The sequence below is a fragment of the Neomonachus schauinslandi genome, chromosome 6 (assembly GCF_002201575.2).
Source record: "Neomonachus schauinslandi chromosome 6, ASM220157v2, whole genome shotgun sequence".
Taxonomy (NCBI): domain Eukaryota; kingdom Metazoa; phylum Chordata; class Mammalia; order Carnivora; family Phocidae; genus Neomonachus; species Neomonachus schauinslandi.
In genome coordinates this window covers 44,779,522-44,803,804 of record NC_058408.1, presented here as the reverse complement: position 1 = coordinate 44,803,804, position 24,283 = coordinate 44,779,522, and the positions used below count along the sequence as shown (strand labels likewise).

The 24,283-nt window shown below is 34.5% G+C and overlaps 1 protein-coding gene across 2 annotated transcripts in view; it reads left to right on the top strand.

Moving 5' to 3' along the window:
• Nucleotides 1–24,283, top strand: part of EDEM3 (ER degradation enhancing alpha-mannosidase like protein 3) — a 67,827-nt gene that overhangs the window by 29,332 nt on the left and 14,212 nt on the right. For both annotated transcript variants that reach the window (XM_021682584.2, XM_044916390.1), the window contains exons 7-17: nt 2,617–2,751; nt 5,037–5,142; nt 10,995–11,092; nt 12,717–12,842; nt 13,043–13,126; nt 14,607–14,690; nt 15,208–15,332; nt 19,674–19,839; nt 20,150–20,304; nt 21,212–21,365; nt 23,579–23,770. In XM_021682584.2, coding sequence (XP_021538259.1) covers nt 2,617–2,751; nt 5,037–5,142; nt 10,995–11,092; nt 12,717–12,842; nt 13,043–13,126; nt 14,607–14,690; nt 15,208–15,332; nt 19,674–19,839; nt 20,150–20,304; nt 21,212–21,365; nt 23,579–23,770 — 1,425 coding nt within the window. The remainder of the gene's footprint in view (nt 1–2,616; nt 2,752–5,036; nt 5,143–10,994; nt 11,093–12,716; nt 12,843–13,042; nt 13,127–14,606; nt 14,691–15,207; nt 15,333–19,673; nt 19,840–20,149; nt 20,305–21,211; nt 21,366–23,578; nt 23,771–24,283) is intronic.

Here is a 24,283-nt window from a genome sequence, read left to right as displayed (position 1 = left end):
GCACTTTGCCAGTTTTTCATTTAAGACCTCATTTCTAAGGTCAGGTAGGTGATTATATCCATAAAACACAGGGTTAATGGCAATTCCATTTTGATTTTGTAGATATTTTAGGGGTCTTTTGGGTATAGCAAATATATAATGTAGATAAATTTAGTGTAGGTAATTTAAACTTCTACCTTTTAATAAAAAACATTCCTTTTTAAGAACTACTTTGTGATTCCCAGGACATAGGACCAGGAGGGAGAAACCAGGTTCCAAATTCCTTCTCAGTACAAAACCTTTATTATACTTTTAACCCTTTTTGTCTGAAGCCCTTCAAGTAAAGGGGAATAAGCTCCTTGTTTCTAACTTCTACATGACTAAATGGATGCTCCTACCAGTGCCCTTTCTACACCTGTCCTCTGAGATCTAGTCAGGAGGACTGCAGCTTATCTAACCAACCTCTAGAGCAAAATTCAACAAGAGGATTAACATAAGCAAAAAAGGCACTCAACCCTTTTTCCTTGTCTTATAGAACTGGTAGTGCCTCCTGGAGGTTTTGCATTTGGAAGTTGTTTAATAACGCAGATCTTCAGCGTACGAGATGGAAGTGATATGATACTATGGATAGTTGTATTAAGAAATAGTCCTTTTACATCATTTAGTAGCGACCATCTTGGGACAGTGAAGACTATAATGCAGTATACAACCATCTTAAATATTTTTAATGTACAGAACTTCAGTGAGTCCAAGTATTTCCTTTTTTTTTTTGTTAAGAGAAAAGATACTAAAAATGGGATATAAATGTTTCCTGTCTTGCCTTTGCTTTCTCATGACTACTTCCCTGGACTTTGCCATTTGTTAGCCCTCAGCTACTCCCAATCCAGTGATATTTTATCAAATATCAGTGATATTTCTTCTGATTTTTAGATCTTAGCGTTTGTTGTTAGTTCCATTTGTTTGGCACTTATTTATGACTTTCCATTATTAGTTCCCATCTCCATTTATATATCTGTCTTAATTGCTCTGTCTGGATTTTAAGCTCCCCGAGAACAAGGATCTTTTCAGTTACTTTGTATCTTAATACTCTCCACATAGTAGATACCTATTGATCAGTTGATTGTAATAATTAATAGAATTAACCAGAAAATATTTTTCACTGTTGACTCTTATTACAAATATTTATAAAAATTATTACACTTTACCTTAGTGCAGTTAATGTAAATATTTTATTATTGAGGATGTCTTCATTTTAAAGTTTATTCTTTTTTTTTTTTTAAGATTTTATTCATTTGAGAGAGAGAGTGCACAGGTTTGCGGGGGCAGCAGAGGGAGAGGGAGAAGCAGACTCCCCGCTGAGCAGGGAGCCTGACATAGGGCTCCATCCCAGGACCCTGAGATCATGACCTGAGCCGAAGACAGTGGCTTAACCAACTGAGCCATACAGGCGCCCCTTAAAGTTTATTTTTAACATCAATTTTAATTCTGTTGGTAGAGATATAGGTAACATAAGAGGACAAGGGATGATTTCCATTCTGGTTTTTGGGGCAGAACTACCTAAAGCCATTTATTCTTTCAGAATTATAAATGGTAGAGATAATTATGAATTTGAGTGGAGATAGAGAGATACTTCTAGGCTAATAGGACATGGAATATGATGTAAAATGCCTCAAGTGACATTTTGGAAAGTGAGGTGAATGGCCAACATAACAATCCACTCCTCATGTCTCCCCTACATTTCACTTTTGTTATTTATTTGTGGTGAGTGGATATTATCCCTGTCTCCTTGCTTAGATATTCCTAGTGTTTGGACCCTGTTAAGGTAATAGGCATACCCAGCAATTGATTTCTGCAGATAAGTTGAAATATGACTTTGTTTGAACTTCTCCTTATAGAGTCTGAATAATAACTGATCTGGAAACACTTGTATTTGATGTTTTTGTTTACATGTGGAATCCTTGGTATATGCTTGCTCTTTTGTGATTTATTTGGACTGCAGAAGACCATTCGAGTTTTAATCAGTTTCTAGTCAGTTTGGTTCTGGTTAATCGAGGTTTATAATGTAGTATAATTTGGCTGTCTTTGAATTATAAAAAAAAAAATACTCCTTTGAAAAAATTTTCTTTGTGTTGCTTGATAGCCTGTCAGCAAGGCAGTATACTCTATACTTCAAAATTTTTAAAACATGTAAACAAAATTTTAATCCCCTTTTAAACATATACCATAACTTAATCAGTTTTTTTTTTTTTTGCTGTGAAGGACTAAGATAGTATTGGTTTTTCATAAATTCTCAATTAAATCTAATTTCTTTTAGAGCTAATCTAGTTCAAACTGTCCACAGAATCAAATTGTTACAGAAGGTATTTTCTCTATGTAATTCTTATATGGGTACTGAATTTTGGTCTCATTGAGGAAGGAAATAAGGGAAAACTTATTTACCCCATGAAAATTATATGTGTAGAATATACTTCTCTACATGTTAAATTGGAAAGTCACAAAGATCATCAGGTTTCAGTGTTTAGATATTTTATGACTTATTTCCATGATTTGATGACAATCTTGATTGAAAAATAATCTCTTATCCAGAAGCCATTTTCTCTCCATAGTTGCTAATGATAATCTTCTGATTTTATTTAGATTAATTTAAAGTTTGGTGTCAGAAAACCGGAAGCTCGAACCGGAACTGAGACAGATACCTGTACAGCTTGTGCAGGTACCTTGATCCTTGAGTTTGCTGCTTTAAGTCGGTTCACAGGAGCGACAGTATTTGAGGTTTGCTTTTCATACAGCCTTTGATCTTTGGGGTATTGGGCATAACTAACTTTATATCCTTTTTTCATTGCTCAAGTACGAGGATTATCAGTTGGAGGATTACTGTCATTTTAGTGAACTTTTGTTTAGGTTCCATCATATGGTTTTTATCAAAAAACCCAGAAGTCATTGTGAGGTAGATACATATTAATACAACTTGGCCTTTTTTCACAAACTATAAATTTTTAGGTTTATTCTTAGGAGATTCCAGCCATATTATATGAATTTGATATCACAAATGTCTTATATGAAAAACTGTCTTTTTGTTTTATTTGTTATACTTCTAGACGGTCTGTTGCTTTTCTGAAAAGTTCACTGAAACAGTGAAATTTTTGCACTTGTCTTGATAGAGTCATATCTGTAAGTTTGTTTACCCCAAGGTTAATGTTATTTCTTATCCAAAAGACTTAATATTTGCCAAGTAATTCGTTGTAGACTAACTGTGTCTCACACTTTTATCTATTTGTTTAAGCATGTCATTGTGTGCAATAGTATCACAAAACACCTTTTTCAAACATATGACTTAGGAAGATTTTTAAAAATTCAGCAAATGGCACGCATAAAGCAAGCAGAAATAGGGAATGTATACCAGCATTAGGGACATTGGATCTGAGTGTAAGTAAAACAAGTCAGGTGGTCTTTGTGCGTCTATATGTTCAGGGTGTCGAGGACAGACTTACCATATTTGGTTTAATTTTTATTCTGTACTTTGCTGACATTTTCCTTTCATTGAAAAGTATACTCACTTTTGCACTGTCTAATTTGAACTACAAACTCTGAGATACTGATGCATTTATAGGTTAGGAAAGTGAGATTCAAAGAGGATATGATGCAGAGTTATGGGTGAATGAGTAGAATTGGAATTAGAATCCATGCCTTTCTAAATTCAGAGCTCATACTCTTTCCACTGGCCTATTTTATACTTATGAGTAAATCTGTTGAAAATTATGATCTCTTTAACTTCATGAATATATAGTAATTTATTGTAGGAGAAGCAACCTGATGCTGTTGACAGCGTCAATCTAATACAGGTTTGGCAAACAACAGCCTTGGGGCCAAATCTAGCCCCTGCCTATTTTTGTGAATAAAGTTTTATTGAAACACAGCCATGCTTATTTATTTGTGTCTATGACTGCATCTGTGCTAAAGTGACAAGAGTTGAATAATTGTGATAGTGACTGTATGGACCCATAATGCCTAAAATACTTACCATCTGACAAAAAAAGTTTGCTGACTTTTGGTCTAATATATAAAGAGATATGAATTCTCATATTCTATAATTCAGTTTTAAACTTTGATTTCACTGGGCCTGTTTTCTTAGCTGTAACATAGGAACAGGGAAATAAAATCTTTACGAAACTTTCTGGCTCTGAAATTATAGCATTTAATTAAAGCCATAGTCTGCTTTGTTTTCAGCATAAATAAATTAATTCAAGAACTAAGACTATTTTATACTCTGTTCTTAAATCTGCAAAGTGGCAAATTGGTTTAATGATTTTTTTTCTTTTATGGAAGTACTTCTCCAATGCTAAATAGATTCCTGTTCTGAAATTAAGTTTAACTTAGAAACTCTCCTGTACATGTCTTACGCTTTTATGTTTTATAACATCTTTTTATCCAAAGCTAAGAATTTGATCAGAAATTATTTTAATTTAGTGGCCAATGGATAAAAATAAGTGAAAAAAAAGAAAAATGGTGTCATAAGGTTAGGTTTGGTATTGTCAAATGAATACTAGTGAATTTATTTACCTTCACTAACAAAGTTGCATGCTGTGTAAAAAGTGGGCTCCTGAAATGCTTGTTTGTGTTTCAGAGATGACATACCAACTTTGGAATTCTCTTCTAATTCTCTAAATAAGAGTATGTAAGGAGATTTTCACTTTGTATTTAAATGATAGAAATTATTTGAACAAGTGCATTTAATTATGGCAGCAATTAATATAATTTAATAATACATGTATGTGAATTGAACTTGCACTACAAGCATAGACGAACATGATGGTCTCAAAGTGAGATCACTGCCACTAAATAGTATTTAGACTCATTCTTTTTAACTAGGCTTGATTGGCTGAAAAAGAGCCAAGATTTGACTTGTAAGGAAATTTAATGTGTATTATAAATGATTATCATAGGAATTTTATATAATCCTTAAAATATTCTATGGGCCTTTGACTTTGGTTTCTTTGTTTCCTATTTGCCAGAGACATGCAGTTCTTCAAGTATGCTTTTCTTTTTTTTAATTATAGGAATACGCAAGAAAAGCTCTTGATTTTCTCTGGGAAAAAAGACAGCGAAGTAGTAATTTAGTGGGTGTGACTATAAATATTCATACTGGAGATTGGGTAAGAAAAGGTATGTAAGTTGGGCTTTTTTTTTTTTTTCATGTAAGTTGGCCTTTTTAAATTAAGCCTTCACATCCTCAGAATGGTTGGGAAATAAAGGATTTTCATTTGTTAAAATAATCTTTGGGACAGTATAAAGAATCGTTTTTCACCAGATTGCTGGAATTTTAATTTAACCTGATTTTCTTCTTTGGGACCAAATAATAGCACCCTTATTCTAGATGGACTTACTGTTTTATTTCATACCTTAATGGGTATAGCATTATAGATATAGGATATAGATGAAACACTAGAACTAGTTTCCTTGAGAACTAGAGAATCAGAATACCTCAGTCATCTCAGACTAAGTGGAAATCTGCATTTAATAATTTATCACTAGATGTTATTGAAATGAATTGGAATCATGAGATAAATGTTACATGAACAAACAGGATATAAAATTATATAAAGAATATTAATTTTAGGGCGCCTGGGTGGCTCAGTTGTTAAGTGTCTGCCTTCGGCTCAGGTTATGATCCCAGGGTCATGGGATCGAGCCCCGCATTGGGCTCCCTGCTCAGTGGGAAGCCTGCTTCTCCCTCTCCCACTCCTCTTGCTTGTGTTCCCTCTCTCACTGTGTCTCTCTCTGTCAAATAAATAAAATCTTTAAAGATATATATATATAACTTTATCTTTATAAGACACCCCTATACAGCATAGATAAATGGAAATATACTAGAATATTTATTCTTAGTAAGATTATCATAATTACTGTCTATTTAGTATTATGTAAGATTTTTCCAAATTTTATCTAAATGGTCCCTGAAACTAATCTGAATTCTGGCTTCAGAATTCTGCCATTTCTTTTCTGTTTTTTTAACCTGCTTGGAACTCAGGTGCAAATTAATTAGTTAGAATTAATTTTAAATTAATCATAATCCTTGGTTTTTGACAACACTCATCATTGGTCCATGCATGGCCCATTTTACTTAGGCTTTTTTTTTTTTTTTAAAGATTTTATTTATTTGTCAAGAGAGAGAGAGAGCATAAGCAGGGGGAGTGGGAGAGAGAGAAGCAGGTTCCCCACTGAGCAAGGAGCCCGACATGGGACCCGATCGCAGGACCCTGGGATCATGACCTGAGCTGAAGGCAGATGCTTAACTGACTGAGCCACCCAGGTGTCTCTCATTTTTAATAATGTAATAAGGACCCACAAATGGGCCATTACTTGACAACATACACTTCTGCATATGATCCTTGACACTCTACCTCTGCAGTCCCATGCCTCTGCCTTCTCTGAAATAGTCAGCATTCTTATCTTCTACTGATCATTTGCTTTTAATAAAGTTTTATTGCATCTCTGTGTATTCTTAAAAAGTGTATTTTTGTTTTGTTTTAAACCTTATAAAATCATATCACATCATGCATACTTTTGAGACTTTTTTCTCACTTAATGTATTGCTAAGATTCATGCGTATTTTTGCATAAAGGGGTAGTTTTTTTTTTTTTTTGGACTGCTGTATAATATTTTATTGGATGAATGAACCACAATCTGGGCATTTAGATTGTTTCCTGGATTTTACTATTGTGAATTGTAGTGCCATGAATATTTGTATGTTTCTCCTGTTGTACATGTGTAAGAATTTTTCTTGGCTATGTATGGAGGAGTGGAATTTTTAGATCATAGGATAAATTAATGTTCAGCTTCAGGAGATAATGTCAAAATTGTTTTCAAAACTGTTTTCCAAAGTTGTTTCGCCACTTTATACTTCTACTAGCAAAATATAAGAGATCCCCTGGATCAACATCCTTTCCATTGAGTATTATCAGACTCAAAAGGTTTTGCCAATGAAATAGGTATATAAATGATTTCCCATTATAGTTTGATTTGTATTTCTTTGGATCACTGATGATGTTGAACACTTCTTGGTATTTATTGGTCATATAGGTTTCCCTTTTTTTGGTATTGATGTTCTTGTATTTTGTCCATTTTCCATTCAGTTAGTTGTACTTTTAATGAATACTATTGATACCTATATGATACTTACGATTTATGTGATAATTATCCATTAAAATTTATTGATGTTTTCTTTTTGGCCTAAAACGTGGCCAGTTTTTTTTTTTTTTTTCCTTTCCCCGGAGAGAGAGCGCGCGCGCGTGCATTGGCATGGGATTGGGGGAGGGGCAAAAGGAGAGGGAAAGGGAGAGAGAGAATCTTAAGCAGGCTCCATGCCTAGTGTGGCTAGGAGCCCAATGCAGGGCTCGATCTCAGGACCCTGAGATCATGACCAGAGCCAAAACCAAGAGTCAGATGCCTAACCAACTGAGCCACCCAGGAGCCTCAAACATGGCTGGTTTTTGTGAACATTTTGCATGTGCCTTAAGAAGTGTATATTTTCTCATGTTGGGTAGAGATTTCTATGTATGTCGGTTTGCTCAGTTAACGTTGTTCAGATCTTTGCTAATTTTCTGTTTGCTTGACCTACCAAGAATTAAGAAAGGTAGATAAAATTTCTGATAGTGATAGTGGACTTATTAATATCTCCCTGTAGTTCTGTTTTGCTTTATATATATTTTTGGGTGCATTAGTCTATTTTATTGGGTGCATTCATTTAAAATAGCTCTCTCCTTAGTTGAGAGAAATATTTTTGTATGTTTTAAACATAAAAATGATTTAAAATATTTCATCATTATGTGGTGATTATCTCTAATGTTCTTTGTCATATAGTCTGTTTAATCTAATAGTAATACAGCTACATCAGCTTTATTTTGCTTAATTGCCTGATAACTTTTTTCTGTCCTTTTACTTTCAGTCTTTGCAGGTGCTCATGCTCTAAGTGTAACGCTTAGAAAATTTATAGATTTTTTTTAAAAAGCCAGTTTGTCAGTCTTTGTCTTTTAGTTGGTGATTTCAGTCCATTTACGTTTACTTCTGTTTTTTATATATTTGGACTTATACTATCTTAATTGTAATTTCAGTGTGTTCCACCTTTCTGGTTTTCTTTTTAATCCTTTTGTTATTAAATGAAACCTATATTTACCTCCTCGTAAGACATGAACTTTAGCATGTTCTTTCTCTGTCTCCCTCAGCCCCAACCTCCACCCTCCGTTTTGTTAATATTATATAGTTATTTAGTTCTTATTCACTATGAATATGTTCTTTTTTCTTTTGGGCATAGTGCAGCCCTCCTTTCTCTTTCTTTAAAGGTAACAAGCTGTCGGGGCACCTGGGTGGCTCAGTCGTTAAGCGTCTGCCTTTGGCTCAGGTCATGATCCCAGGGTCCTGGGATCGAGCTGCACATCAGGCTCCCTGCTCAGCGGGGAGCCTGCTTCTCCCTCTCCCACTCCCCCTGCTTGTGTTCTCTCTCTCTGTGTGTCTCTCTCTGTCAAATAAATAAAATCTTTAAAAAAAAAAAAAGGTAACAAGCTGTCAAAGTATTTGGTCACTTGTACCGTGTATATTGCTCGCAACATCTGTTAGATTTGTCTCCCTTCTTACTTAAGTATTTATCCCTGGTTTCAGTAGCTTTTAATAGTTTCTGGAGGCCTTTTATGCCTAACAATTTTATTATGCTTTCATATTTGAGTGACAGTTTGGCTGTATATCATTTTCTGTTATCATTATCAAGTTCTTTTCCTTCAAGTCTTTGAAAATACAGTTCTGTTGTCTTACATAGTATTAAAAATCTGATATTATTCTGATTTTTATGCTCTTATGTGTGTGATCTACTCTTCCTCTTTGGAAGACTAAGAATATCAAAAGCAAAGAGAAATTTCTAAAAATGTCACTAATTTTTGGTGTAGAAATTTCTTTAGCTCTCCTTTCGATATTCTGTAGGTCCTTTCTATTTAAAATCTGTTTTTAATTGCTGAAAACTGGTCTTATTTATTTAGATATTCTTTTCATTTTTATTAATCTTTCTTTTTGTAGTTCCTGTTACCTAATCACTTCTGTTTCTGTCCTCCATATATCTTATCTGTGTATATATATGTATATATATATTTTTTTTTCTGCCTTTTTTTCTTCTGGAAGATTGCTACATGTGATCTTCCAGTTTGCTGATCTGTTCCTCAGTTGTATCCTTTCTGCTATATATCCCATCTGTTTTGTTACCTGTTATATTTTTTATTCCATGTATTTCTGCCTGGTTAAAAATTTTTCTTCGTGGGGTGCCTGGCTGGCTCAATTGGTAGAGCATGAGTTCCATCCCCATGTAGGGTGTAGAGCTTACTTAAACATTTTTTTTCTTCTTATTTTATATTGTTAATATCTTCCCTATCTTTAGTATGTCTATAAGGCTAATTTTAAAATTAAATAATTTAAGGGGCGCCTGAGTTGGCTCAGTCATTAAGCGTCTGCCATTGGCTCAGGTCATGGTCCCAGGGTCCTGGGATTGAGCCCTGCATTGGGCTCCCTGCTCAGTGGGAAGCCTGCTTCTCCCTCTCCCACTCCCCCTGCTTGTGTTCCCTCTCTCTCTGTGTGTCTTTCTCTGTCAAATAAATAAATAAAATCTTTTAAAAAAAAATTAAATAATTTAAAATAAGTGTGCCTGTTCTATTATTTCTTCTTCTGATAAATTCTTTTTTTTTTTTTTAAGATTTTATTTATTTGAGAGAGAATGAGAGAGAGAGCACGAGAGGGGGGAGGGTGAGAGGGAGAAACAGACTCCCCGCTGAGCACGGAGCTGATGTGGGACTCAATCCCGGGACTCCAGGATCATGACCTGAGCTGAAGACAGTCGCTTAACCAACTGAGCCACCCAGGCGCCCCGTTCTGATAAATTGTTATTCCAGCACATTCTTTTTATTTTTAGAAAGTCGTACTGCTTACATGTTTTTTGGCCTATAAGTTTATGTTCCTTTTTCACCTACTCTGTGGGAAGGTCAGATTCCAATCCCTATCATCCCCAGTGATCTTAGGGATGAATTCTAACAAATTTTTTTAAAAATAACAATGCTTGGACCCCAGGAGATCCTGATTTAATTGATGCTGAATGTTCCCTGGGTATAGGGATTTCTCAGATTGTAATTGTAATTATAATTTAAATTGTAAACTCACCAACCTCAGGAATTATGGGGTAAGAATGTCTAAAATTAGGTCCCACCTTTTTTATTCAATTCCTTATGCAGGATTTTAGTGCTGCCCTGATTTTACTCCTGAGGAGACCTGGAACACAGACCTGAGTTGTAGCAAGTGTAGGAGGAGATGTGTCTTAAGATAGTGGTTGGGGAGAAGCAAGAGCAAAGCTCTAGCAGTTTCCCTCCTATTTGATTCTTTCCTAATCGTGTCTGGCTGCCTTCCACTCCAGGCCAAAGCCACCCTCTCCCCAACCTGCCCTGCCTGTGCTGCCAGGTTTCTTACAGTTTTCTTAGTTTCTTTCTTTGGTCTTCAGTGATGATCTTGGAGGAAGAAGCCAACAACCATGTTAGTTGCAGCAATTAAAATTGGCACCTCCAAACAGCAGCAGTCTTGATTTCATATCTACTCTAACTTTAAAGATTGATGTCTTACTGATTAAGGATCTAAATGTTTAAAAAATGCATAATAGTCCTCTCTAATGTTTCCTTTTTGGAGTTCCTCACTGAGAAAATGAGCTTTGAAAAACTTCTTAAAACTAGTATCTCCTACTTTTAAATAAGACTTACATAACCAGTTTTGCAAGTACAATTCCTCTTTTGTAAATATACAAACATCAGCAAGGAACCATTGTTATTCATATAGTAGGGTTAATATTTCTATAAATGTTGAATTTTTACTTTAAACAATTCCATGTTTAGACTAATGTTTTATTCTTAGTGTACTAATACCCTCACTTGTGCTCTGTCAAGAGTTTTTAAGACTTGTTTAATAAAGAATCACATTTATATGTATTTTTTCCATAGATAGTGGAGTTGGAGCAGGGATTGATTCATATTATGAATATCTATTGAAAGCCTATGTCTTGCTTGGAGATGACAGTTTTCTGGAAAGATTTAATACAGTAAGTTGATCTAATTTTATATTAACTTTAGAGCCAATTTTATTTGAGTGCCAGATTTTGATAGAAACTGAATTATCTGAGTGACAGTCTGAGAAATAATCTTTTTAAAATGTTAAAAATGTTAAAATGTTAAAAAAATGGTTTTTTGTCAGTATTCCCTGATGATGTTGGACAGGGATAGGACAAAGCTACATACATTCCAAAAATTAGTTTACAAAGTAGTTTTATTTTCATCTCTTATCAGAAGTTTTTAAGTTCTGCCAGTAAGTCATAAAATAGGTAGATTTGAGTTTACCTAATCTTTTATACAAGGAAGAGAATTTATTATAATAAATTACTAGTTGTCTTTCTCCTTTGGATTCCAATTCTTGTTGAAATCTTGGAAGTTTGGACTAGTCCTTGATCACACCAAGCATGCAGGGCTTTGGAGATTTAGAGAAACTAGTGAGTATTCATTTCAAAAGCAGGTCTATACCTCTTTAAGTCTGGGTCAGAACCGCAGGCATGTTTTTAGGGGAGAAGGGGGAGGATTATTGAACCTCATTGGATTGCCTTTGTAATTGAAGCAAATTGAAATCAGTACAGCAAACTCATCAGCTATATCACTGTATTCTTTTTGAAATCATTTATAATTTCTTTGTGCATCTATTAGTTCACCCACATTACTGTGAGACAATATGGTATAGTGGCTAAAGTATGGGAGTTGTCCTGCTTGGGTTTAAATCCTGGTGTACCACTGGTTTTGTGACTTTGGGCAAGTAACTTTACACTATTTGACTCTGTTCCTTATCCACAAAATGGGAATACTAGTATTATTCATAGAGTTATTGGAAGGATTAAATATGCTAGTGCATGTGAAGTGTTACAACAGTGCCTTAACGTCTAACAGATAATAAGTTATTAAAGAATAGGTGAGTTAGGAAAAAACCAATAAGAGACCTAATAAGTTGCCATTTGAATACTTTAAAAAACATGATCACATATTGTTTATTAGATTATAACAAGATTTTCTTGAGGTGAGCGAGGACAGGTTTTTTTTGTTGTTGTTGGCTCATTATCATGGATTGACTAACAGCTCAACCTGTTGTCAAACCTGAGAAATATCTAGAAGAAGATAAAAGAAGGGGAAAAAGAGTTTTTAAGAACATAAAAGACAGATGTAGCAGACTATAAGAGTGGTAACAATGATTAGATGCATGAATTTGAGTAGTGAGCACTAGAGTATTACATTAGCTGAGAAGGGACCAAACTTCCTATACACAGGAGAAAACGCAACTAATTCTATAATACAGAAGCCTGTAACTATATTTCAAGAGGGCATAAGAGCATCCTTTGGCCACAACCATGGGCCAGTCCCACAAGGCAGCAACAGAATCTCCCCTCAGAAGATCCTATATTAATTATAGTCTTTAATATTCTGCATCAGAATTAACACAGGGGACTATATATAATATATTTTAGAAAGATTTCCATATAGAATAATTTAAATATTTACATAGTTAACTAATAGTAAATTTATATATAAATTCAGGTTTGCTTTCTTCACAGTGCGACTTAATTACAGTTTTTAGAATAATACATCTTTTTTCATCTACTTTCATGAACATATATTGTGATCTTCTAGCACTACGATGCCATCATGAGGTACATTAGCCAGCCACCTCTTCTACTTGATGTGCATATCCACAAGCCAATGCTGAATGCTCGAACGTGGATGGATGCTTTGCTCGCCTTTTTTCCAGGTTTGCAGGTAAAAAAACCAAAAAAACCTGTACTTTTTTAATATTAACGTATAACAATTAAGTGCGTATGTGATCTCTAAAATTGAATTATCAAAATGGAGTCACATTTTAAAATTTATTAATGTACATTTTTCTGTTTATATAATGACTCTAGATAAAATCAACTCATATTTTATTAGGTAATTTTGTTGTTATTGTTGAATTTTAGGTCTTAAAGGGAGATATTAGACCTGCTATTGAAACTCATGAAATGTTATATCAGGTGATTAAAAAACATAATTTCCTACCAGAGGTAAGCAAATCATCTTTGGAATTCTAATTTACATATACTATAAGTTGCTGATTTAAAGACAGCAAATGTTATCTTCAGGATTGGTTTATTTATTTTTTTTTTAAGATTTTATTTATTTATTTGACAGAGAGAAAGCGAGCGAGAGCAGGAACACAAGCAGGAGGAGTTTAGGAGGGAGAAGCAGGCTTCCCACTTGAGCAGGGACCCCGATGTGGGGCTTGATCCTAGAACCCTGGGATCATGACCTAAGCCAAAGGCAGACACTTAACCGACTGAGCCACCCAGGCGCCCCGGTTTATTCTTTTTTATTTGTTTTTTTCCTGGTTAAATAGTTTAATTAATTTGTTTTTGGTGTATACACTACTGCATATGTTTTTCCTTTTTCTCATGTATTAAGAGAAGTCTAAGGTAATGCTGACCTTTTCTGTAAAAAAAAAAAAAAAAAAATCCCAAATTAGTATTTCTCAGCCTTTTCTAATCTATGCCATTACATACATATTGTTTCATTCTAACTTTTATGTATACCCACCAGCTAGAGAGACCTTTTTACTCTTTATTTTCTAAAGATTATTTTATGAAAATGATATACATTGAACATACACTCTTCCTGATCACATAGATTGCCTAGTTTTTATATATTAGTAATAAATATTCTTGCTGGCTAGATATGGCAAAATCTTAACAGCACACATTTTGGCTTTCCAGAAATGTACCATTAAAAATTTCCAAATTAATGTATGTGTTCTGTCCCTGCTTATTCACTACACTCTGTGAGATACCTAAGCATTCCACCAATTTAGATCGCTTCCTAAAGTGTTTGTTTTAGAAAGTATAGTTTTATTAGACTTCAGGTAAGTAGGACTGTGCATTATAGAAAGTTCATATTCACTCAGAATAAACCGAGGTTCAACTAAATACATCTTATCACAGATGAAGTTTTATTTGGTTCCCATAAAGGTTTTGGGTTTTATTTTAATTTTTTTTTTTTAAAACCAGTTGGCTCTGTTAGTGAATTATTTCAAGTGAAACTAGTTTTATTTTTAAATAATGCCTTGTCTCACTGTGCAGAGGATTTGAGGGTGTTATAAAAGAAAGCATATGCTAAAATGCTAAAATAGAAATATGAGAACGAGGGACTTAATAATTAAGAGGAAAAAATGGAGATAAGGAAAAAGAAGAAAACACAAAGACCCATCTAGTGGCATTACTGAGTTTCATAGTTTTCTCTAAGCTTCCTAATAGCCAAAATGATCTTTTACAAAAATAATCACATTTAATTGGTAAAAATAGCACCTTAACAAAAATGAATTGTGATTTTAAGCAATGAAAATTTTCATTTTATAGAAGAAAATTGTTACCAGTATTTTAATTTTTAACTTTTTTATGATCTAACTTACTATCTAACTACTATATACTCTAGAACCACTTGTTTATTTTTTAAATCACATCTCTATACCTATTTATATGTTGTTTTGTCTAGGCATTCACCACAGATTTCCGGGTACATTGGGCTCAACATCCTTTAAGACCAGAATTTGCAGAAAGTACCTACTTCTTGTATAAAGTAAGCTATTTTACCTCTCTTTTTGCTGTTTAGTCCCCATTCTCTGTTGGATATCTCACCACCTTATAATAGTAATTGAGTTTTCAAAGTCTTTGTTTAATGTTATAATGGTTGGATATGTTACAGTTTTCATTCATCTAGTCCATAATTATTGAAAGAGAGAAGAATTGACATCTAAGTTTGTGTCTTTTCAAAATATTTACATAAACATTTCTAAAAAGAGAAGTGTTATATTCTAGAGCTGCTTTCTAAAGCATGTCTGTTACCTTTCTGGGTATTAAAAATTTTATCAAAGGGCTGAGGTACATAGTTGGACAGCTTTCCAGTTGTGTGTTTAAGAAATTCCATAAAGCAGATCCCTGGCTTATTTTCAGAGCTAAGTTCTGTGTAACGTGCTCCAGTGCCTGATACAATGCCTAAGCACCTAGTAGGTACTCAATAAATAGCTGATAAATGAGTGGGTATATGGTAATATATAAGCTATATATATGTATACATATATTCTCCTTTTTAATAGGCTACAGGAGATCCTTACTACCTTGAAGTAGGGAAAACACTTATTGAAAATTTAAATAAATATGCTAGAGTGCCTTGCGGATTTGCTGCCATGAAGGATGTTCGTACTGGAAGTCATGAGGACAGGTAAAACAATTCCTAACATCCCCTTTCCTCAGGGTAACTCGGAAACAACACAAAATACAACTCTTAGTTAGAATTCAGATAAGCTTAATACTTTTACAAAAGGTTCTTGAAGATGCAAAACGTAGTTCATTGTGTTTATTTTTTAAACTCTTGAATAGGCTCATTTAAAATTGTTTGAACAGTTTGTATTTTTATCATAGTGCCTGGCATATAGTAGGTGCTCAAATGATTTTTAAGTAGATGAATAAATGAATGTTAAATATCAGAACCTTGGTATTAGTATTAGGAACGGGGGAGGGGGTTCTGTGTTAATAGTTTTTATATTATGTACAATGTTAGAAATTGTGGAGACAATGATGGATGATCTGGATTATGATTTGTGTTGAGTCAAGAATTCCTCAAAGCATATCTTGGTTAATGTGTGTATTCTTACTCTGTTGCTGATTTGGAAGGCTGGGGAAGAAAGACCATTGGTAATTTCTCTTTCATCAGATACTGGATTGATGTGGATGGCATGAAATACTCAAGCTATAAAAAGCAAACTTAGGTTACTGTGATATTCACTAACATTACAGTTATTCTAGGATTACTTATCTGAGTATTTTAACCATCCAGAACCTAGGAACACATCTCTAATGAACACTAACGTTTGTTTATTTGGTTGCCAAATATTCATTCCACAGGTGTTTATGAAGTATTTTATGTGCCAGTGTTATACTAGGTTTTGAGGATTAAGGATAGAAGACATGTCTTTTCCATCTTTGAATCACTGAGAATAGGCAGGTAAATAGGTGTTACAACATTGTATATGTGCCATGAAACATATTAAAGATTAAGATATGACAGTCCCTGGAAGGTTTCTGGAGGCTTCTGTATCTTAAAGGATGAGCAAGGATGAGAAAAAAGTAGTCCCTCAGGCAGAGGGACTAGAGGCAGGTGAGACACAGCTCTCATCATCTACTCAGAGTTGTCCCTTAGTCCTTCACTTGAGGAGTATTTAGATAATAGTTAATGAGACTTGAGACCTACTTCCCTGATCATAGCTGATGAGAAATGGATAGGTTTTTGGAAGTAGGCATGCAGATACCAGCAACAAGTGAAAGCAGATAGGCTGTGTATTTATTTTTAACATTTATTGACTACCTCTTACATTCTGGACACTCTTCTAGGTAAGCCTCTGCTTTGTTTAATTCATTTGATCTTAACAACCCTCTGAAGTGTAATCTCTATTTTAATCTTCATTGTATACATGAAGAAGCCAAGGCACAGAAAGGTTGGGGAACTTACCTAAGGTCACACAATTAGTAAGGTTAACAGAATTCTTAATCAAGGCACATTGGCTCTTGAACACAACGCTATTCTGGCAACTCATGTAAGGAACAATAATTAAGCACCTACTGTATGCCAGGCACTGCACTTAGGTATGGGGATGGAAAGGGAAATTAGAACCTGTTCCTGCCCTCTCTTGACTTGTAGTTAGTGAAGAAGATAGGTGTGTAAAGAAATAATTACAACTATGTAATTTGTGCTGTAGTAAAAAAAAAAAAAGTAACAGGTTGAGGAATTACAGAGGAAGGCATGAGTTACTCTATTTAGAGAGTTCCAGTTTTCTAAGTTTAGCATTCTTCTATTTTTCCCTATCAAATATTCCTTATGTGACATTGTTTCTAGACTGTTTACCACTGCCTTTGCCCCAATCTGATTATATTCCAATATATAGAGTATCTCTTAAAATATCATGTCCAGAATTAACCATACTCAAGATGTGCCTGGCAAAACATCACTGTTCAAGAACAGTTGTGAGGTTGCTAATTTTCTGAGCGGCTGGTGGGTTTACACCCTCTATCCATTTGAGGATCACTGCTTCATCAACTCACTGTTTCTCCTGGCAGCATTGTATCTCCTGCATTTGGCCCAGCAAAAGGTTGAGAACTACTAATCTTCATCATTCTGTGTTACTAGATGTGCTTTAAATTTTTTAGCAGTTTTATTACATTCAACTCACAGTGAACTTGTGGCCAGTTGACTTCAGTTACTTAGTTGTGGCCTGCTGTCAAATGGGTATTCTCCATCCTGCTTTTGAGCAATGATTTCTTTTTTTGTTTTTTTTTTAGTGTAAACTTAGAACTTTATCCTTACCTCAGCAAAATTTGATTTTGTTGGGTTTTGTGTGTGTGCCTATGTGTTTCTAGACCTAAAAGAGAGTTTGAATCTCATCCCAGTCATCTGATGTACTACCTAAATTATGTTTTCAGTGATCTGCAGTTTATTTTTTTTTTTAAAGATTTTATTTATTTATTTGACAGAGACACAGCGAGAGAGGGAACACAAGCAGGGGGAGTGGGAGAGGGAGAAGCAGGCTTCCCGCTGAGCAGGGAGCCCAATGCGGGGCTTGATCCCAGGACCCAGGATCATGACCTGAGCTGAAGGCAGACGCTTAATGACTGAGCCACCCAGGCGCCCCTGACCTGCAGTTTAGATAGGAATACCTAAAAAAATTTCCATCTAAATTGTTGGGGAAGAACTCTGGCTAGGACCATGACTAGTGTACCTTATGGTGTGACACTTGAGGGCTTTCATGTTACAAGCTTTTTGCGTCTGGTTGCTTATTCCCTTACAGATCTGTCAGTGCTGTCTGCTGGCTCACTAGCATACACACACACAATTTTCCAAATGGAAATATTTGTATGTTCCTTAATGATCACTGAAAGAATATAAATGGCAAAAAGAACACGAAAATCTTTCGTAAGACACTTCCCTACTTGTGCACCCTAAGATAACCACTGTTGGCAATTTGATAAACAGTCTTCTAGACAGTTTTATTGTATATGTGTTTGCATTTGTGTATAATATGCTTATGGTTTTTTAATACAAATTAGATTATATGATATGATACCCAGTTTGCTAGCTTTACCCAACTCAAACTGTAGTGATCTTACCATTTCTCTATTCTAAGTGTTTGCAAATCATCTGTTTCATAATAAGTTCTAGAATTCGCCAAAAATCAACACCCTGCTCATCAGTCTACAGTTCTCAAGCTAGCATTTGCTCATGATAATATCTATCCCCCAGAAAAAGTTAAATTATCATAAATATATTGCAGGTTGACAGGAAGTGTTTTATCTATTCTGAAAAGATTAACAAACAAAATGTTTAAAAAACTTTTGAAACATTACAGGTGAGTTGTTGGAAGTTCCAAAACATCATTGATGTATAGTAAAAATAATGATAGCTCTGTTTTTGAGCTCCTACCTATGCCAGGTGCTATGCTAAATAATGGATCTGTAGTATCTCATTTAGTCTTTACCCCAGTGTTAGGCATGTATTATTATGTCCTTTCCAGAAGAATAAACTGAAGCTTACAGTCCTTATATAATATCCTCATGATTAAACAGCTAGTCAGTGGAAAGTCTTTTCTATTTCCAAAGCCCGTTTCTTTACCTCTATGTTCCATTGCGTCTCTAGTTCATTCTTTAGTAATACTGTTAAAACTTGCTTTTGATTTAGTAAATGTTTATTGAGTGCCTACTGTGTGCCAGGACTTGTGCTTGGCTGGAGGTGTGAAACTATGTAGTCTGTCCAGTAAATAACAAGGTATTACTGCCAAAACCTAGGATGCTTTGGGAGGTAGTAAATGTAATAAATTCCATGTTACCATAACTCCATCTAACAACTGTGCTCTTTTTTTGCCACTTTTAATTTTATTAAAGCTTTTCTTTAAAATGTTTATTAAAACATTATAACATTAAATAATTTATAAAGTCACGTATGTTTTTATCCCTTGTTTCTTCTGTATTCCCTTCTTGACAGGTATTTAAATATTTACAAAGTTATAATCATAGTCCCTGTGATTTTGTGTTGTACTTTTTTCATGTAATTTTTTGAAAGTGATTTACTTTACCTTTAAAGCCTTCTTGTTTATCACTTAAATGCTACATAATGAACTCCATCAAAATTATGTTATTTATCCAGTTTAATATTAATTGAATTCTTGTATGACTCTCAGTAGTAAAGTTTATCTGCATTACCTCCCTGCTGTTGGTTTTCTGTAGAAGAAATGGAAAACTCTCCTTCATTGGAAGGCCAACAGGAAAATCTTGTCGGTACTATTGACGAGATTTAGTATACCTATGTGGTAGGCAGCCCCTCTGGTCTTTTTCATTCCCTTGGAATATGCTTGGAGTCAAGACTACTACCACTGGGGAATAGATAGATTCTATAGTACTTTGGACATCTAAATTGGTATAGACATGTTTATTGACCTTGACTCTCTGTCTGTTTCAGATCGTTGTCATGGAATATTTTTATGTTCGTAGATTTATTTGTGACCTTTTATTTTAGAATGGATTCTTTCTTCTTGGCTGAGATGTTTAAATATCTTTACCTGTTATTTGCGGATAAAGAAGACATTATTTTTGACATAGAAGATTACATCTTTACAACAGAAGCTCATCTGTTACCTCTTTGGCTCTCTACTACAAATCAAAGCATCTCTAAGAAGAATACAGTAGGTTATGTTTTTTAATTAAATGTCTTATTCTCTTTTATGTGTTTATTTTTCCAAGTGAAAAGTAATCCATGAATAGAATTCAATAAATATGTGTATGGTAAGAGGAAAAGTACATTTGATATTTTATTTTGTTTTCTTTTATTATAGCTTTATCCTGTATACACTTAATACTTATTGTATTCTTGTTTTGTTTTATTATATTTTTATCCTATATACACTTAGATTTCACTTAATGTTTCATTTGAATAAGCTGTAATGTTAAGTAAAATAATTATTTTTACTTATGTAACATTGTTTTATATTGTAGACCTCAGAATATACAGAACTGGATGACAGTAATTTTGATTGGACTTGTCCAAACACTCAGATTCTCTTCCCTAATGACCCATTGTATGCTCAGAGCATTCGTGAACCCTTGAAAAATGTGGTGGATAAGAGCTGTCCTAGAGGCATCATCAGAGTGTAAGATGTATTATTTTGTATTTGTTAATAACAAAGTTAATTGTTAGTAAATGACAGAGAGTGTAAGGAACATACAACAGCCAAGAAGACGTTCACTTAGACCAAAAACATATTGAAGTATGTAGTTATCACTAATTAAAAATTATTCGTTGGTAAGGTTAGATGACAAAGTTTATTCTGCAGTAATGTCTTTATTACTATGGAAATTTTATTATGGAAACTTTTATTATGGAAATTTATTATGGTGATTATTTTAATGAACTAAGTATTAATAGTGGGTGGCATATAATAGTCTTTAACTTCTGTAGTTCATTTTTACACAGAATAGTTTCATCAGGTACTTCCACATGTATATGTAGAAAGTATTGTATATGTAGAAAATATTTTTCCTTTAATCTATAGTTTCTTTGTAGTGAAAACATAGTTTTTTATTTTATTTTTTGATGAAATACTTATTTTTTGGCTTAATGAGTTCATTTTTCCCCAAACACTTACATTAGAAAGGCCATCAATAAGAAATTTAAAAAAATTTCTTTTAAGTGAGTGTTATTATTCACAGATAGAAGTACTGTTTTGCTTTTAAAATATTGGGAGAAAACCCTGTTTTTCAAGGAAGAAATCAGTAATAACAAATCCCTAAGCCAACCTGTTCTGTACTTTCAGATAGTTATAAGGCTGTCTACTAATATAGACTTGTAGATAATATACATGTTTTGGTAACTGTAAAATATATTTGAGAGCTATATAACCTAAGTTATATATGGGAAAACAGCTGTTTCCAGTTTTTCCAGTTTCACTAGTTCTAAAACTAGCAATTTTGCGAGTATCTAAAATTATTTTTGTCTTAGGTTTTTCCCCAGTTCTGATTTGTAGTTTTTTAAGCCTTGCCTATAATTACTTTTAGCAGAGAGGAGAGTTTCAGGAGTGGAGCTAAACCCCCTCTGAGAGCCAGAGATTTCATGGCCACTAACCCTGAACATTTAGAAATCTTGAAGAAGATGGGGGTGAGTTTGATTCACCTCAAAGATGGGAGAGTCCAGTTGGTTCAACATGCAATCCAAGTAAGCCATTGCTGTACTAATTAGATACCATCTCTGCCCTTTTTGGTCTCATCAGCTTTCATAAGATAATGACATTTGGCTTTCTAAGAACTTTTAATATATGATTTAAAGTTAGAGAATCAGAATTTTAGGACTTGGAAGTATCTTGGAAAGCCATGTAATTCAGCTCCTTCATAGTATAAATCAAATCACAAGTAGGTTGGGTAATTTGCTTCAATTAAGAGAGTCAGATGTAGGGCTCAAGTTCAGATTTTTCTGTTTCTCAGCACCTTGTCTTTCCACTATTTAGAGCAAATCTTAAAAGCTAGTAATTCATTTTAATATCTCTGTAGTTTACAGTATTTTAGTTTCCAAAAAGTTACTGAATCTAAGTATTTTATTCATTGTGGAAATTAAAATTTGCAAGTGTTTGTCTCTGCCTAGGAAAAAGAACATGCCTTTTTGAGAAAATTCTGTTGCTTTTTGCTTTAAAAGTTTTCATAACAGGAGGACTCTTAATTTTTCACCTTATTCACTTTAGTAGTACATTGATTCTGAGAAAACACAGTTTGCTGAAGAATTTCAATGTGGAACTGTACCTGGTATCCCTTAATCTCAAATTCAACCTTCCTACAACCTTAGTTTTCCTTCTGATTTCTTTCTCATCTCTATTGTCACATCCATCCTTTCTTAAAGAGTCTTCTGCCTGCTTATGTTTCACTTACTATCGCTTCGCAGTAGTGGGAGCGGCATCTCTAATGACATTACTTTCACTTACACCACCAATGACATAACTACCACCCAGTGGCCTCTTAATCCTTATTTGATTGAATTTTCCTGTAACTGTTGACTGACCCCTTTTTAAAACATACCCCTTTCTTGGCTTTCAGGGCATTCCAGCAACATACATCTTTCCTGCTTTTCTGTTCATTGCTTTGTGGATTCCTTTGGAACTTTCCTTTTTTGGCAAAACCACTCAACGTAGGCACTACCGGGGAATCTGGATCGTACTCTTTTCTCTCTATATTCTTCTTCAGCAGTCACATCTTTTCTATAAGCTCAGCTGTCGTCTTTGTACACGTGATTTCTTAGATATACATAAGTAACCCTGATTCCTAACTTTACTCTTAAATTCAGCTTTTTTTTTTTTTTTTATTCATGAGAGACAGAGCGAGAGAGAAAGGCAGAGGGAGAAGCAGGCTCCCAAGGAGCAGGGAGCCCGATGCGGGACTCGATCCCAGGACCCTGAGATCATGACCTGAGCCGAAGGCAGACGCTCAACCATCTGAGCCACCCAGGCGCCCTTAAATTCAGCTTTAATCTGCCTGTCATATGTATGACATGTGTCTGCATCTCAGTCAGTCTGTCCAAACCTGAATTAATTATCTCTTCCTGCCCCCACCTCAGTCCATCTCTCCTCCTTTTTGTTTGCCATCTCAATAGACCTAACATCACTCTCTTAAGTCACCAAAACTGGACATATCCAGATAGGCTTAAACTTGTCTTTGTCTCCCAACTCCTCTGTTCTCTCTTATCCTCTAACTCCTGTCAAGTCCAATTAACTTTTCCTGTTAAGTGTCAGGAATCCACCTTTTTTCCACTATAGTCAGGCATTCTTCAGCTTTTCCTTTGTGAAGACTCAATTCAAATATCATTCTATAATATTTCTCAGATCCACACTGGCAGAATCTATCATTCCCTTGTCTGTGCTGCTAGTCTAGTTTCCCACTTGAGAATTTTATCATAGGTAAATTTACATGTCTGTATCCTCTAGATACAAACTTCTTAAAGTGAAACTCTCCCCAGTTCCTAGTCAAGTGCTGGGATCTTAATAGATGCCTGATACATATATTTTGAATTTAGTATGATTATTGGTTCATAAGTCCAAAGAAGGGAAGTATGGGTCAGTATGAGGTTTATTTCTTAAAAGGGGAAGCAGTGGAAAAATCAAGCAAAGTAAGCATTTCAGCATTTGGTGGAAGTCCAATTCTCAATTCATATCAGAAGTGGTTTGTAGAACAGTGAAAGAGACATTGAAAAAATTACAAATCTTACTTTCAGAGAATATTTCCAGAAGTAATATTTTTAGGACAAATCAGGCCATAAGTATTTGATAAGGACTGAAACCGAAAGGGGAAATTTTAGAGTAGATTATAGTGCATTAGTATTTAAGACCTCAAAAAGCTGAAAGTTTTCATTTCGAAAGGATAAAATTAATCTGTTTTTTTTCCTAGGCTGCTAGTTCAATTGATGCTGAAGATGGGTTGAGATTCATGCAGGAGATGATTGAACTGTCAAGTCAGCAACAAAAAGAACAGCAGCTACCTCCACGAGCTGTACAAATTGTTTCCCACCCATTTTTTGGCAGGGTAGTGTTGACTGCTGGACCAGCTCAGTTTGGGCTAGATCTGTCTAAACATAAAGAGGTGTGTACACTTACAATAATATGCTTATTGGAATTGAATGTAAAGTATTGTGTAAGTATTGTCTAATTACTTAGTCTAATTTAGTAGTTTTAATTTATTAAACCTAAATATTTAATCTACTAAAACCCAAATATTCATTCTCCCAGATTAAAGTAGATTAAAGTTTAAAGCATATCTTGAAAATTTTGAGTCATAATTTATGTATACAACATGCTTATAGAATTTTACTTAAAATATTGTTCAGATACTGTCCAATTCTTGGTCTGTTCTCTAATTTGGCATCTTTAATTTATCTAAAAATGGTTTTTTGGACTTTTTAACAACTACTAGAGCCTTCGTTGAACAGAAGTCCAGCTTGGAGCCTTAAGGTAGAACACAGCTAAAAGCAGAGGTGCCCTGGCTCAGGTAGCAGTGGAGAGTGTGACACTGTGGTCCCACCGAGCCAACTTGGAAGACCACTAAGCTAGCCCAGCCCCTTAGTTTTAACGTAGGAAACAAAGACCTACATTGCTG